This window comes from Podarcis pityusensis (assembly GCF_964106645.2).
Source record: "Podarcis pityusensis genome assembly, chromosome: 10".
NCBI classification, from domain to species: domain Eukaryota; kingdom Metazoa; phylum Chordata; class Lepidosauria; order Squamata; family Lacertidae; genus Podarcis; species Podarcis pityusensis.
The window spans coordinates 55,933,781-55,950,091 of record NC_138035.1 but is presented as its reverse complement, the minus strand read 5'-3'; the positions used below and the strand labels follow the sequence as shown (position 1 = coordinate 55,950,091).

Sequence of the window (16,311 nt, the reverse complement as noted above, 5' to 3'; positions counted from 1 at the left end):
TGCATCTTTCCCCTTCTATCCATGTTAAGAGTAGCGAGCTGAACATTTTGAAATATGCTATGGTACGCTTTGAATGCACAAGAACCATAGCCGTTTATCAAGGCAGTGCATTTCATATCTCTCCCCCCCCCCCAATTACTGGCCAACATGAAGTCTTGCAGATAAAGCTGAACTGAGAACAAGACTTGAGACAGCTGAGCGGCCCCAATCCAGCTCCTATTTGCCTGCTCCTACCTGTGGGGTTTCAGCTGGGAAGGGAGGGCTTCCGCTTCCCAGCTGAGCAGCCCTGCTCCTGCTCCTACTCTTGTGCAAGCAGGAGCGGGTGCGGGACTCTCTTGGCTGGGGAGGGGGAGCACTTTAACACAGCCCCCATCCTGCCACTGGTTTCTGTGAGCTGGTGGTGGGTCAGGGGGGCTCTGTAAAACTGCTTTTGGGGGGGTGTCTGTGTGTGTGTTTTAAAACTTCATATAAGGACCTACTGAGTAAACATGTATAGGATTGCCATTTAAGCCACACAGAAATAAGAAGGAACTTCAGGCAATCCTAGCTAATTTTCATGGGTCTATATACTTAAAAGTAAGTCCCACATTGTTCAGCAGCACTTGCTTGCTTTTTCATTACCTTATTTATTGATACTTATTCATAGATATATAAAATACATACCCATGACAAAGTATATTTTTTATAATATACTAAAACAACTATTTAGTCTAAAAAAGAACAAATTCAGAAAGAAGAAAAGACAAGAAAGGGAGAGACCCAAAGAAAGAGAAAGAAAAAGAAAAAACTAAAGATAGAAAAGGATAAAAGGGCTTCCATTTCTCTGTCCTGCAGCTACATGTGATATTCATTCCTTAAAATCCAACCATTCTATAAACCAGTATTTTTTTCCATCTTCAGATCCCGATATTTCAAGCTCATTTCCTCTTTCATGTGAAAAGTCTGTAAGAAACTTCCAGTTCTTAACAGTTCTACCCAAGCTTACCACACACGCTGCAATGCTAACCTTGCCTACTTGGAAGAAAGTCCCATGTAATTCAATGAGGCTTACTCCCAGATAAGCACAGTTAAAGGCTATATCCCACGGAGCCCCAATGGCAATTAATTACTTTTACTGTTCACACAGTAAAAAAACAAAAACAAAACAGTAATACTCCAGTTACTATGAAGGATAAATTCACTAGGAGTAGATTCCAGGACAACTCATGCAGGTATTCATTTCACAGCTTGCACCCCATCAGGACAGTAGCTCATTGCTTTTTTATATGTAAATAGTTTTAATTCTGTTCATGTTTCATTGTTTTTAATGGTTTATATGTTCCCCCCCATGTGTTGTGATTCTTGTTTTGTTTTTTTTAATCTATAAGCCGCCTTGAGTCCCATAAGGGGACAAGATGGGGTAAAACCAAATGAAGAAGAAGAATAATAATTTTACCACAAAAACCTGGCGCTGGGTTCTGGCCACTCCCCACCCCCGCAAAAAAACCCAAACCCCTGATGTACCACTTGAACGCCCGGGGGCGTTTAGTACTGTAACATACTAGAATAAATTCACCATTTCAACTGGAGGCAAATCCCCCCCCCACCTCTCCTCGAAGATGGACTGCGCCAACCGTCCCTCGTGCTCTCTGGGCGTTTCAACTTTCCCGCTTTCATATGCGGTTGCTGCCCTGCGTCCCCGTCCTTCTGCGCCTGCGCGTTAGAGGGTGGCGTGGGGATTTGAAAAACAGAAACCCGCGTTATTTTTTAACGGCGCGGTCGCCGTCGAGTGAGAGGAGGCGGCGGAGGAAAGATGGCTAGCGGCGCTTTCTCCCTCGCGGTGCCAGCCGGAGAAGAGAGCAGCGAGAGCGACGACGACGGCTGGGTCGTCGGGTCCGCCGAGGCGACGCCTCAGAAGCACGTAAGGAAGGCCTGGGCCTGAGGCGCTTCCAGGAGGCACAATTTCCTACTCAAAAGGCCCTTTGGGGTCGGTTCCCTTGCGTCCCTCTTACAGTCATTTTATTATATTCAGGTGTTTTGTGACCTGAAGCGCTCGAGGCAGAGCCCTTTTCTTTTGCCCCCCCTTTGTAACTCGCACAACAGCCCTGTGAGGTAGGTTGTGTGGAGAGTTTCACGGCCGAGGGCATCTATTTTGAGTGCCCAGAGTTTGCCACGGTGTTATTTTGGGGGGCGGGTGGGTCACAAGCAGTTGCAATTTGGAGTAGATAGGGCCAGGTGGATATTACATTTTTTAAAAAATTGGTTTTATTGGATTTTCAAAATGTAAGTAACAGAGGCTAGAACATGGGCGTCGCCTCTTAAATCCTCCAAAAGTATTTAAAAGCAATAGAAACACTTAACAAGCTGAGGTTCTGTCCCTGCCCCCTCAGCAGAGACTTCCAGGTATAGGGTGGTGTATAAATTCAATAAATATATAATAATGAAATAATAAAGCCTGCCCCCCCCAACCAAAGTCTTTGGTTTTTTGTTTTACATATTAAAGGAAACGTCTGCGACCTTCCAAAAAAAAACTTATAAAATGTGACATCCCACGCCGCCGCCCCCCCCCCAAATCCTAGCTACGCCCATGGGCTACAATAGAGGAATCATAAAGCAAGAGATACAGAATACAGCTGTCGAGAAAAGTGGGCAAATGGGTGTCACAACACAATCAACAGAGTGCCCTTTATATTTCTCATTTATTTGCTTCAGTTGTGTCGAGGCAATTCCATTTAATAAGCCTCCAAGGTGTAGTGTGCTGCTCTTTGAAATTTGGTGTAGAGCCAGGTGTGCTTTACAAAAGAGAAAGAAAAAAAGTCATTTTTATTGGATTTTCAAATTATAAGAATAGAGGAATTGTAAACCAAGAGTTCACAGATTACAGTGGTACCTCAGGTTACATACGCTTCAGGTTACAGACTCCGCTAACGCAGAAATAGTGCTTCAGGTTAAGAACTTTGCTTCAGGATAAGAACAGAAATCGGGCTCCGGCGGCACGGCAGCAGTAGGATGCCCCATTAGCTAAAGTGATGCTTCAGGTTAAGAACAGTTTCAGGTTAAGAATGGACCTCCGGAACAAATTAAGTACTTAACCTGAGGTAGCACTGTATAGTACAGTGGTACCTCTGGATGCGAACGGGATCCGTTCCGGAGCCCCGTTTGCATCCTGAAGCAAATGCCACCCGCGCATGCGTGATTAGCCGCTTCTGCACATGCACGTGGCGTCATTTTGAGCATATGTGTGAGCGTTCCGTTACTTCTGGGTCGCCACAGAGCGCAACCTGAAAACGCTCAACCTGAAGCAACTTCAACCCGAGGTATGACTGTACAGTTAGCAAGAAAAGTGGGAATGGATGCTGTGACACAATTCAACAGGGTGGGTGCACTTTACATTTTTCACATTTATTTGCTTCTGATGTGTCACGTAATTCCATATAATAAGCCTCCAAGGTGGACTGTGAGAATAAAATGGTAGTAGTGGGGTAAAGGTACCCTGCTCATACGGGCCAGTCGTGTCCGACTCTAGGGTTGTGCGCCCATCTCACTTAAGAGGCCGGGGGCCAGTGCTGTCCGGAGACACTTCCGGGTCACGTGGCCAGCGTGACGAGGCTGCTCTGGCGAGCCAGCACCAGCGCAGCACACGGAAACGCCGTTTACCTTCCCGCTATAAAGCGGTACCTATTTATCTACTTGCACTTAGGGGTGCTTTCGAACTGCTAGGTGGGCAGGAGCTGGGACCGAAAGATGGGAGCTCACCCTGCCGCGGGGATTCGAACCGCCGACCATACGATCGGCAAGTCCTAGGCACTGAGGTTTTACCCACAGCGCCACCCGCGTCCCTCTGTAGTGGGGAGAGTGTATTATATTGTAAACGGCCCTGTTATCCTCAGATGAAGGGCAGTACAGTCATACCTCAGGTTACAGTGGTGCCCCGCAAGACGAATGCCTCGCAAGACGAAAAACTCGCTAGACGAAAGAGTTTTCCGTTTTTTGAGTCGTTCCGCAAGACGAATTTCCCTATGGGCTTGCTTCGCAAGACGAAACGTCTTGCGAGTTCTTGCGAGTTTGTTTCCTTTTTCTTAAAGCCGCTAAGCCGCTAATAGCCGTGCTTCGCAAGACGAAAAAACCGCAAGACGAAGAGACTCGCGGAACGGATTAATTTCGTCTTGCGAGGCACCACTGTACAGCCGCTTCAGGTTGCATTTTTTCGGGATATGCACCTGCCAAAACCCGGAAGTACTGGAACAGGTTACTTCCGGGTTTCAGCGGTCGCACATGCGCAGAGGCGCCAAATCGCACTTTGTGCATGCGCAGACACTCCACTGTGGGTTGCGAACGCTGCGGGTTGCGAACGTGCATCCCACACTAATCATGTTCACAACCCGAGCATCCACTATATAGAAATTTAATAAATATTGTGTGCAGCCTTGAACTTGTTGTAGGGAGAACTTTGGAAAAAAGGTTGAATATAAGTGTAAAATAACTAAATATTTAATCACTAAACCAATGTAGTAATTTTCCTGTTTAGCAACTGGATGACATATTGCAGTCAAATGACAAAGATGAAGCATTGAAGAAAGCATTGCTGGCTGGAAACTTGCCTGCTATTGAAGAGCTTTTAAATTCAGGTAAGATTAATGGATTGTCTGTTTTAATTTGATGTGTGTATATAAAATAGATTTTGAAAGGTTTTCTGATAAGTTGTTTTTACTATAAGGTAAATCTTTATTCTTCACATAGGTACGTAGAGGAATCCTATGAGCTCCTTTGAGTAAATGTAAGGTCTTGCAAATGTGCACTGGAGTTGCTCGCCTTTCTTTTAACCAAGAGCAATTCCTCTTGAGTTCTACTGCTTCTCATAGTCTCTTGACTTTTATTGGTAGCCTGTTGGCCATCATGGCAGGCTGCTGTCAAAAGCAGGAATGTGGAAACTTTTCGCTGCACGTGTAGCTCACCTGATGTTTTATGGATTGGAACTAGAACAAATTTCTTGACCAATGGCTGAAAGTTATTGGATTTGCTGTTTACATGTTGAAGGTTCCAGCTATGTTCATAATACAGCACTTTAGAAAATACTTTGAAAGCAAATGATTTGAAAAATCTAGACTTAGCTATTTAATTAACAGAGATTTTGAAATATTATATTGGGAATGGAAGCTGTAAAATGGGTGGAGAACCTCTAGCCTTAAGCTCACCAGGCCTCTTTATTTGAGCCATGAGGCCATTTTGGTCAAGCTATGCCCACCTGTCCATTATATATGATGTCAGGTGTGGAGCGGGTAAAGATTTGATTAAAGGTGGTTTGGAGGCACCTGGCAATCATTTGCAAAGCATTCCACAAGGCCTGCCTATTGGCTGACAGTTGGCACTTCTTCTGCACAGTTTGGTTTCAAATTGTGCAGGCAGAAAAGGGCCACCTGGCATCACTGTGATGTCTGGTGATTAGCAGGTGGGCAATTCCACTCATCAATTCTGGCCCACATGTGTGGAATTGAATGCTCTGTCCCGTTGACAGATTCAGTTCCCCACTCCTGCCACAAAAAATAATTTTGAGCTATCAGGTTAAAATAACCTGACTTCAGGAAATACTTTTTTAAAAAAGTCATTGAACGTGTTTCAAGTGCTGAGTGCTTTGCCTATGTGCCATGGGCACGCACATTTGTAAGCTACAGGTGGCAATGGATTTCCATTATGTGTGGTGAAATAGACATACATACTTATTGATCTAGTAGGGTACATGCAGTTTTCTGCATAAATGTGATAGTCATTGTGATAGCCAAGTGGTGTTCCATCTCTGGGACGCTACTTTATACAAACTAGAATTATGAGAAACTGTAGTAAAGATGGTTAGATAGATTTATAGAATTTCCAAAAATGTTATTACTGCTACTCATATATTTAAATACATTTTCAAAATGTAGTCAGTTTCTTGCTTTCTCTTTATCTCCTCCTCTGTCTTGAATAGGCTGCAGTCTATGCTTGCTTATTTGGGACTTATTTCTGAATAGATATGCATAGAACTGGACTGTGAAAGTATCAAGTACTGATTTTACCAAGTTACTCGGTTTTTGAAGAAAAAGCCCCACAAAAATTAAAAAAATACTGGGGCATGATTGCTGTTGATATGGCAATGTGCGTTTTCTTTATTGTGAATCAAGATTACATTGTAGAAATTAACACACCAGCAAATGCTGAGAAGTCTTCGTAATTCTGAATTGCTAATGACTGAATCCAGTAATTCTGGGGTATTGCAACATAAGTTAGGAATGATGTATTAACCTGTTATCATACTTCTTCCCAAGTGTCAAAAATGTTGAAATATTCTAAGATAAGAGTTTTTTCATGGAACTTTATCTTAATCTCCTAAGGTACTACTTCACCTTTTCAACTTGAGGGCTTTCTATCCATAAAAATAGCAGCTTTCTTGTAAGTAATGACTTCTCAGCCAATAAATACTCTTAGTCCAATAAGAGAAGATAAAGAGATTACGTAACTTTCTCCTCTTCTATGCTGACTTCAAGCTTTATTTGTGGACCATTTTCTTCATAGCGTCAAAGCCTAGCTAGTTGTTAAGTCGTGGGTTGACATAGCAGCCGGCACAGCGATTTCTTCAAGTAGCTCTTTATTATGGTAAGCTGGAATAGAACTGACTGCGAACAGCTCAGCCGGCCTGTATTTATAGGCAGCCGGCTGTCAACATTGTAACCACAACAGCCCAGAGTTCCCGCCTAAAATAACAGACGCGGACCTGAGTGAAAACTATCTACAGACCTGAGTGAAAACTATATACAGTATCCCCCTGTTGGCCCAGGGTGAAACTACACTACATAACACCCCTCCCCACCGAGATAAGGCGTTAGTTACAATCGTAATGGTTTCCTTATATACAGCACTACGCGTAATGGTTCAATTAAGCACAAAAGCATATCGGTTACATTTCCCATACTTAGACCAACAGTGATACCTGTCCAACAACATAGTCCTTTAAATAAGTTGGGCGCTTGGAAACTCTGCCAGACCGCCGGGGACTGGTAGCCAAGTCCGGAGGGCCACACAGTTCTCGCTGAGGCTGTGGTGCGACCCTAGGTGGCGTTGGAACCAACTCCCCTGGATCCGCTGCTGTGGGTGGAGCCTCCGCAAGTGGAGTGGTCTGAGTCTGTTCTGAAACGGCTTGGTTCAGCTCCACGCTGGCAGCTTGCGAGGGAGGTGTAGGTGGGGCCTCGCCATCTGTACGTGTCTCTTCTGGAGCCGCAAGCGCAGTTGGGGGCACCTCGGTAGTGTCCAAGTCCCCAACCCTGCGCCTAAGCTGGTCTATGTGCCGTCGCCACAAGCGTCCGTCTTCGAGTGCCACCTGGTACGAGCGAGGTCCAGTGACTCCCACTACTGTGGCTGGCACCCAAGGGATGTCCCCCACATAGTTCCGGGCAAAGACCTGGTTTCCTGGGACAAATGACCGTGGTGCGTTGGCACAGCCTGGGGGTTCAGCCACGGCAAAGTCTGGGTGTAGCCGGTCGAGCGGTGACCTGAGGCGGCGGCCCATAAGCAGTTCAGCAGGACTCCTCCCTGTGGCCGCATGAGGGGTGATGTGTTGCACGAACAAGTATTCGGCGACCCGCTCATGCCAGTCTCCCCGGTCCAGGCGCGCCAGTGCCTCTTTTGTCGAGCGCACCATTCTTTCCGCTTGCCCGTTGCTGGATGGATGAAAGGGTGCCGTTAGGGCATGGCGGATGCCCAGTCCCAAAAGATACCGCTCAAACGTGCCTGACGTGAACTGCGGTCCGTTGTCAGAGACAAGGACATCAGGACACCCATGCGTTGCAAACAGGCCTTGCAGCACCCGGATGACAGCTTCGGTAGTGGTGGAGGGCATCAGGGCGACCTCCAGCCATTTGGAATAGGCGTCCACCACTACCATAAAGGTCCGGCCGTGAAAGGGGCCAGCCAGATCGATGTGCACCCTCGACCAGGGTGTCTTTGGCGTCTCCCAGGTGTGTCCCTTAGCTGCCGGTGGTGCAGGCCTCGACTCCTGGCACGCTTGACAGGCGGACACCCAGGCAGTGATGGCATCGTCCATATTAGGCCACCAGACGTAACACCGAGCCAACGCCTTCATTTTGACAATTCCCGGGTGGCCAACGTGCAGAGCCTCCAGGACGCGCTGACGGAGTCCCTGGGGAATCACGACGCGGTCTCCCCACAGCAGGCAGCCGCGATGAGCTGAGAGTTCATGTTGTCTGGTTGCGAAGGGCTGGAACTCCGATGCAACAGGCCCTTGTGGCCACCCCCTCCACACCCAGTTGAGCACCCGGCTGATGGTGCGATCCTGGGCAGATGCGGAGGCCACAGTGGCAGCCGATACAGGCGCTGCCGGAAGATCCTCAATCAGAAGGAGCGATGAAGCTGGAGCCGGGTCTTCCACAAATGCTGGAAGAGGGCAACGGCTGAGGGCGTCGGCATGGCCCATCGATTTCCCCGGGCGATGGATGAGCCGGTAGTGGTAGGCAGCCAGGAAAACAGTCCATCGCAGCATGCGTGGTGAGAGGACCGGTGGAGTTGGACGATCACCGGCGAGGAGGCCCAGGAGTGGCTTGTGGTCAGTGATGAGGTCAAAAGTCCTGCCATAGAGGTATTCATGGAACCTCTTCACTCCAGCCACAAGTGCTAATGCCTCCTTGTCGAGCTGGCTGTAATTCCGTTCCGTCGGAGATAGTGTCCTGGAAAAGTAGGCGAGCGGTGCTTCTCTTCCATCTGGAAAACGGTGACTAAGGACAGCACCGATGCCAAAAGGTGAGGCGTCGCAGGCAAGGACCAGCGGCCTGGATTCACTGTACTGTACCAGCACACTGTCTGAAGAAAGGAGAGCCTTGACCGCGTTGAAGGCCGCCGTCTCCCGATGACCCCAGGCCCAAGGCGTCTTAGTGCTAAGGAGTCGGTGAAGAGGCTCAGCCACTGTGGCTTTGTGGGGCAGGAACATGTTATAAAAGTTCAGCAGCCCCAGGAATGCCTGCAACTCCGTTTTGTTCTTTGGGGTGGGGGCCTGCTGGATAGCGCGGATCTTGGATGTGGTTGGATGAAGACCGGAGGCATCGATAAGATAGCCCAGGAACTCTACCTGTGGAACGGCGATCTGGCACTTCTCCCTCTTTACCTTGAGCCCGGCCTCCTGGAACCTGGTCAGCACGGCACGGAGGCGCTCGAACAGCTGCTGGTGTGAGTCTGCAGACACCAAGACGTCATCAAAATATGGTACCACGCCCGGAAGCCCTTGCAGGAGACGCTCCATAAGGCTTTGGAAGATGCCAGGAGCCACACTCACCCCGAACTGCAACCGGCGGCAACGGAAAGCCCCCCGGTGGGTGACGATCGTCTGGGCTTCAGCAGTGGCATCATCGACTGGCAGTTGTTGATAGGCTTGGGCAAGGTCCAGCTTAGCGAAGACCTTACCCTCAGCCAGGGAATGCAGCAGGTGTTGGACAACAGGAACCGGGTAAGCGTGCTGCTGAAGTGCCTTGTTGATCGTGCACTTGTAGTCAGCGCAGATTCTCACCGACCCATCTGGCTTGACAGGCGTGACGATGGGGGTTTCCCACTTTGCGTGGTCAACCGGCTCCAAAACTCCTTGGGCGATCAGTTTGTCCAGTTGTTCGTCCACCTTAGCCTTGAGAGCAAAGGGAACCCGGCGTGGCTTTAGCTTGATGGGGGCGACTTGTGGATCAAGGCTAAAGGAGATGGGCGTACCTGTATATTGGCCCAAGGTGCCGTCAAAAACCTCGGCAAAGTCTTTGACCAGACCCTCAGTCTCTGCGTTAGAGATGCAGTTGATGCCGGTGACTTCCAGGCCGAGGGCATCAAACCAGTCTAGCCCTAGGAGGCTTGGCCGCTGACCTTCGACCACCACCAACCGGAGCAGGCCCGAAAAATCCTTGAAGGCGATCCGGAACCGGCCAACGCCTACCACGGGAATGTCGTTTCCCTGGTAGTCTCTCAGGTGTACGCGGTGAGAGTCGAGTTGCCTTTTGGACACTCTGGGTACCAGTCTTTTGATGGTGCTCCATGACACGATGGACAGGGCAGACCCGGTGTCGATCTCCATGTCACATGGAGCTCCTTCAATGAGCACCGTGACGTTCAGCTTGCGTCGCGTAGGCGAGTCGGTTTGGCCAATCGTGGTTCCAGACGGGCAGCGGCAGTTGGTGAGAGCGAAACAACTTTCCTTGGCAGACTGGAGTGAAGACTTGGACTTGCGAGTCGATGAAGGGGGGGTGTCAGACGGAGCCGATCGGCAGACCTTAGCGATGTGGCCCCTTCTGGAACACTTCCTACAGATGGCGTCTCTGAATCGACACTTGGCACGGGAATGGTTGCCTCCGCAGCCAGCACATTCCGGTTGGCCCTTGGACTTCTGTTGGAACTTCCTGCGCTCCCGCTTTGTCTGGTGCACGTCATCGTCTTCACTGGAGGATGCCTCCTCACTGCTGGCCTCTTCATGATGCACCGGAACTGGCTCCCTAGCAAGACGCGGGCTGCTGGACTTGCGGATCTCCTGGGCGGAGCGTTCAGCAGCTTCTGAGGCCACAGCCTCCTCAATGGCTTTCTGTAGCGTGAGGTCTGGCTTGGCTAGGAGGCGCCGTTGCAGATGGATGTCCCGGACCCCGCAGACGATTCGATCCATCAGGGCATCGTCTAAGTCTCGGAACTCACAGTGCATGGCAGCCTGTCGCAGGGCAGTGGTGTAGTTGTTGATTGACTCCCCCTCTGCCTGGTTCCGGTGGTAGAACACATGGCGGGCAGCAATCTTGGACGGCTTTGGTGCGTAGTGGTTGCGGAGCTTCTCTTGGATCGTGTCCCATGGTGTTGCCTGGACTGCTTCAGGCGCAACCAACGCTCGGGCCGTCTCAAACACCTCAGGCCCACAGAGGCTGAGGAATAGGCCCCGCTTCCGCTCCTGTGATACTTCTGTCAGCTCGTTGGCTTGGAGGTAGCAGTCGAACCGAGCGAGGTAGGAGTCCCATGATTCAGAGGCTGGCGCAAAAAGCGGTAGAGGCACAAGTGAAGCCATGATCCCGATGCCGGCGTGAAGGGCGATGGATGGAACACAGTGCTCTAGCCAGAACAGTCAGCTCTGAATTGGTTCTGCCCAGTGATTTCGCTCAGTGATTTCGCTCTGTGATTCAGCTCAGTGATTCAGCTCAGTTCAGAGGCTGGCCGCATCTGGCTGTGCTCTGATGTCCATCCATCCCATCCTCGTCGCCAGAGTTAAGTCGTGGGTTGACATAGCAGCCGGCACAGCGATTTCTTCAAGTAGCTCTTTATTATGGTAAGCTGGAATAGAACTGACTGCGAACAGCTCAGCCGGCCTGTATTTATAGGCAGCCGGCTGTCAACATTGTAACCACAACAGCCCAGAGTTCCCGCCTAAAATAACAGACGCGGACCTGAGTGAAAACTATCTACAGACCTGAGTGAAAACTATATACAGTATCCCCCTGTTGGCCCAGGGTGAAACTACACTACATAACACTAGTCAAACAAAAGATGCTGGTACATTTTGGAACACGACTATTATTTCTACTAGCTTGTAGAAATAACATGAAGAGAGCAAAGGTTCTCAAGGAGCTCAGCAACTTTCTAGTGATTGTCCAAATGATTGTGAAATATGAGTGCATATGACTATGTGCAAGTGGCCTAGGGCACTAGTCCTCAACTAGTGGGTCAAGACCCAGTACTGGGCCTTAGCCTGACCTAATGTGAATCACAGAAGCAGCACTGCCACCAAACAAATCCCCAAATGCACATTGGGTTACAGGTGGGTCTCTGGTCTGAAAAAGCTGAAGTTCTTCAGCTGTTGGTCCTCAGATGTTGTCAAAGAACAATGCCCATTATTCCCAACTGGCTGAGCAACAATGGTCAGGGTTGATGGGAATTGTAGTCTAACAACATCTGGGGACCAAAGGTTGAAGAAAGCTGGTTTAAAATCACCTTGTATATCAAACTAGAAAAGTTGCTTCCATGATTTATCTGTCTTATCTATCTATCTGTCTATCTAATTGCCTTCTACTAATCTGGCCGATGGATGAGGGACAAAAGAGTTTTGCCTCTGCTGGTCTGCTTCATTTCTGTGCTAGCCATGGAGGTGGGCATATTGCTTCTTGCATGGTCATCCTGGAAACCAGGGAGGTTTGATGAGGAGAGACAGGGTCTGTCACCTGCTGCCCCTTGTGCTCACCTTCATGGAATTAGAATAGAGATACAAGGATGATCCAGAGAAAATAGCTATAGATCTCTGTACCTAAACCCCTTAGTAAAAGTGATTTAAAGATTATTTTTTGTTAAGTTTTATGTGGAGGATTCCACGTGGCTAAAATGTTATTTTTGCTGGTTCCTGCAGGTAATTAGTATTTAACATTTATAAAGTATCTGTAATTTTCTAAGTGATTATAAATGAGTAAATAAAAAATAAGAGAGTGTCTGCTTCCACAGTCACAGTGTAAATGCACAATGCAAAAAGGAATGGATGGAAGAAAGCTAGCATTGGAGCAGGTTCTTCTACATTAGCTGATTGGTGCGGCCAGAGTGATCTCCCCCTTACCATGCTGATCTTCGTAGGAGACAGGATGTGCTGCCCAGATCACCTGGCTGGTGGCAGAATCCAGACAATGTCTCAAATTCTATTGTGCCAGGCAATGTAATCTGATGAGTTGAATTTTAATAACACCTTGAGAGATCTAGAATACCAAGTGCTGCCAGTGATATAAAAATGTGACTTTGTTTTCATACTTGCAATAGCAGAGATGGGTAAGGTCAGATCCTGGGGGCACTCTCACCTGAGCTTTTGTCAGGTGTTCTTGCTGCTATTGCTCTGGGCAAAGGGTAGAGTTCTGAGACAGTGGAGTAGATAATGATGCATAACAGGGGTGGGGAACCTCTAGCCCTCCAGTTGTTGTTCTCCAGGTCCCACCAACCCTAGCCAGCATTGCTAGTGGTCAGGGTTGAAGAGAGTTGTAGTCCAGCAAAATGTGAGAGAGGGCACAGGTTCTAATACATAAAGTCTTTTCCCCAGCCTTCTTGATAATAGTATTAGGAAAGGCAAAATATTGGGGCCAGATATTCTTCAGAGTACTTTCCCTGCTCCAACAGGTATTTCAACCACCTCTACTGCCATTGATCTCTGCATCTAAAGACTGCATACTGAATGGCTTTTGCCGAGCTCTGGAATTTGTATCTAAAGTCTCTGAAGAGAGTAGTACAATGTATGAGTCTCTGTTTTATTAACTGTGTATACTTTTGCATATATAAAATCATTGCAGGTGTAAGTGTGGATTCTACTTTTAAGTTTGGATGGACTCCTCTGATGTATGCTGCAAGTGTCTCAAATGTGGAACTCATGCAAATCCTTCTGAACAGAGGTTCAAATGCAAGCTTTGATAAGGGTAAGCCTTAGTAAATCAGCTATTCTTATAAGCATTTGTTTTAGGACTTCAGGTATGCAGGTGGAAATCCAGCAGGAGTTTGGGGTCTATCCAGTGTATTGTACAGAATGTTACATGTATGACTATCTGTCTGCCGGACAGAAACTCTGGGTGTGTGCTCGGTACAATGAGCGCCTCATTTTTTGTTCTTTTGAGGCCAAAGGCAGAGAGGTTGGTGGATGAGGCCTTCAGAGACATGATAGTGATATCCCACTCCCAGGGTTGACACTTCCTCCACTGTCATGGTGAATGAGACTGGAAACCCAGTCAGATGAGTGGGGTACAAATAATAAAATTGTATTATATTTCAGGGAAGGAGGGAATCTAGTTCCAATATGGGATGAGGGTGAAAAAGTTTGATTGCCCAAATGGGGAAGGGGCAGAAGTAGGCATTGAAAATGACAGCAGTTCAAGGAATCTGGAGTGCTGTAACTTAAAAACACACATATCAGAAATATTTGGAAAATTACATTTCATTAGGAAGGGGTGTTGAAAAACCAGCCAAAGCTGGAAAGAGGCACCTCTCGACACTGATGCTACCTGCTTATCTGACAAGTGCCATATAATGGAGTACCCTCTAAGCTATAAATCTGATTTTATCCAAAACTGGTTGTAAACACAAGGACAAAAAACTATATGGAGTATTTTAACATATTTATGGTTGTTCAGGTACAATAAAAGAACATAGTTTTAAATAAGTATTAAATCTAGCAACCTGTAGTTGAGTTTAAATATGCATTTAAAGTTTACACTTTACATTTCAAATTGAGACCAGTAGGAAATTTCCCTTGAAATTTAAACAAATTTAATGTTATGAATTCTCCATTTCCAATTAAATGCAGTTGGTGCTTTCTGTGTGTTGTGCTTGTAACGAGCATTGGTCTTTGCACATTTTTTTTTACCGTGTCTGGTTATTGTGTTTTATTATAGGAATCATTGATTCTTTGTATAATTTACATTTAGATCAGTATACAGTATTGATGGCTGCATGTACAGCACATACTTCAGAAGAGCAGATTTTAAAGTGTGTAGAACTGCTTCTCTCAAGAAATGCTAACCCTAATGCTGCTTGTAGGTAAGCAAACAACATTGTCTCCAAATTTCTGACTTATAGTCATTTTTAATTGAACTTGTTCTGTCATGTTTACTACCAATAGATAACTTTTGAGTAGGTCTTTGGCCTTCACTCTCTGATATGTACTACCACTGTTTCTGTTTGCTGACAGCGCCTTATGTGGGTACTGTTTTCTCCTAAACCTTTTCTCCTCTTCTGAAGTAGCCCTCCAAATGGTTTTGTAATATTTGTTAACCATTTGCATTGAGAAACTCGATAAAAGATTTGAACTTACTTCATTGTATTGGCTAAACTTTGCTGTTGATCCAGTAAGCAAACTAATTTTTCAGCATGCAGTGTTTTGCTGCAGAAGAACAGGTTTGATCGAGGACTAGAAGCTCAATGTATTTTGAATGTTACATCCACTTACAATGTTCGTTGTGTGGAAGATATTTCTTTCAGAGCTGCTGCTTTCTAGTTTCTCAAATACTATAAAAACACTGTCTTGTGCAATTTTCCACTCCTCTTGAAAAGTAAACTATTTTCCTAAGCTAAATGGTTATAACATTGGCAGTGACAATATCTTAGACCTGAGGAGTGAACATTTTCTATAACTGTTCCATTAAAGCAGAAATAGCGCTCCAGATGTTTTTGTACCAAAACTCCCCTCATCCTTGACTGCTGGCTGATGGGGGTTGGAGTCCAGCAACATCTGGACAGCTACCCCTGTTTTAAAGCCTTCCATGACTCACCACTGTATTTTGAAAAGAATCTTACATTTACTTAACAGTGGTACCTCGGGTTACATACGCTTCAGGTTACATACACTTCAGGTTACAGACTCCGCTAACCCAGAAATAGTGCTTCAGGTTAAGAACTTTGCTTCAGGATAAGAACAGAAATCGTGCTCTGGCGGTGTGGCGGCAGCAGGAGGCCCCATTAGCTAAAGTGGTGCTTCAGGTTAAGAACAGTTTTAGGTTAAGAACGGACCTCCGGAACGAATTAAGTACTTAACCCAAGGTACCACTGTATTAATTTCCACTAGTTTTCAGGCATCTTGGAGACTGTTGTCAGGCAGGATATAAATATTAGTGTATTTGTTTGGTATGGAAATCTCCCATCTGTTCAGAGCTTATCTCTTGCTGGACACAGCCAATTCGCTCGCCTTGCAAGAAAGTCCACTAATGTTATGAGACTTCAAGATTGCACTAACCTTTCTGCCCACATGTACACATGTACTGTCATTTGCAGTGAGTCAGAAGTGAGGAAGGTGGAGAGACAATTTTTTCACTTCCAATTTATAAATATTTCCCTGCCTACTTTCATGGCAGTGATACCTCCTTATCACAGCTTACCAGGCAATTGACTAGTTCCTGGTGTTAACAAGCCCTCATTCACACTGACCCACATTGGTACAATGGTACCTCGGGTTACAAACGCTTCAGGTTACAGACTCCGCTAACCCAGAAACAGTACCTCGGGTTAAGAACTTTACTTCAGGATGAGAACAAACATTGCTGCGCAGTGGGAGGCCCCATTAGCTAAAGTGGTACCTCAGGTTAAGAACAGTTTCAGGTCAAGAACGGACCTCCAGAACGAATTATGTTCTTAACCAGAGGTACCACTGTAGTTGATTATCTGTAACACTGTTTTATTATCTACCCACTGCTGAGGAGAACTTTACACAATCAGAAATCCAAGGGAGCAAGGGAATAGTAAAATTCTTTTTACTCTGTGGATGGACAATACAGGTGACCATGTGGTTATGTGCTTACTATAGTAAAAAGTTACCTTTTCTTAAATGCTCTT

General features: G+C 46.7%; 1 protein-coding gene across 3 annotated transcripts in view; it reads left to right on the top strand.

Moving 5' to 3' along the window:
• The first annotated feature begins 1,613 nt into the window (after positions 1 to 1,613).
• ASZ1 (ankyrin repeat, SAM and basic leucine zipper domain containing 1) overlaps positions 1,614 to 16,311 on the top strand; it is a 43,038-nt gene continuing 28,340 nt past the window's right edge. The window contains exons 1-4 of one of the 3 annotated variants that reach the window (XM_081023730.1): positions 1,614 to 1,900; positions 4,508 to 4,607; positions 13,287 to 13,409; positions 14,412 to 14,523. In XM_081023730.1, the coding sequence (XP_080879856.1) occupies positions 1,793 to 1,900; positions 4,508 to 4,607; positions 13,287 to 13,409; positions 14,412 to 14,523 (443 nt within the window). In that variant the 5' untranslated portion in view covers positions 1,614 to 1,792. Of the gene's footprint in view, positions 1,901 to 3,313; positions 3,356 to 4,507; positions 4,608 to 13,286; positions 13,410 to 14,411; positions 14,524 to 16,311 lie in introns of those variants that run through there. The other 2 variants (XM_081023728.1, XM_081023729.1) reach the window with 2 other exon arrangements.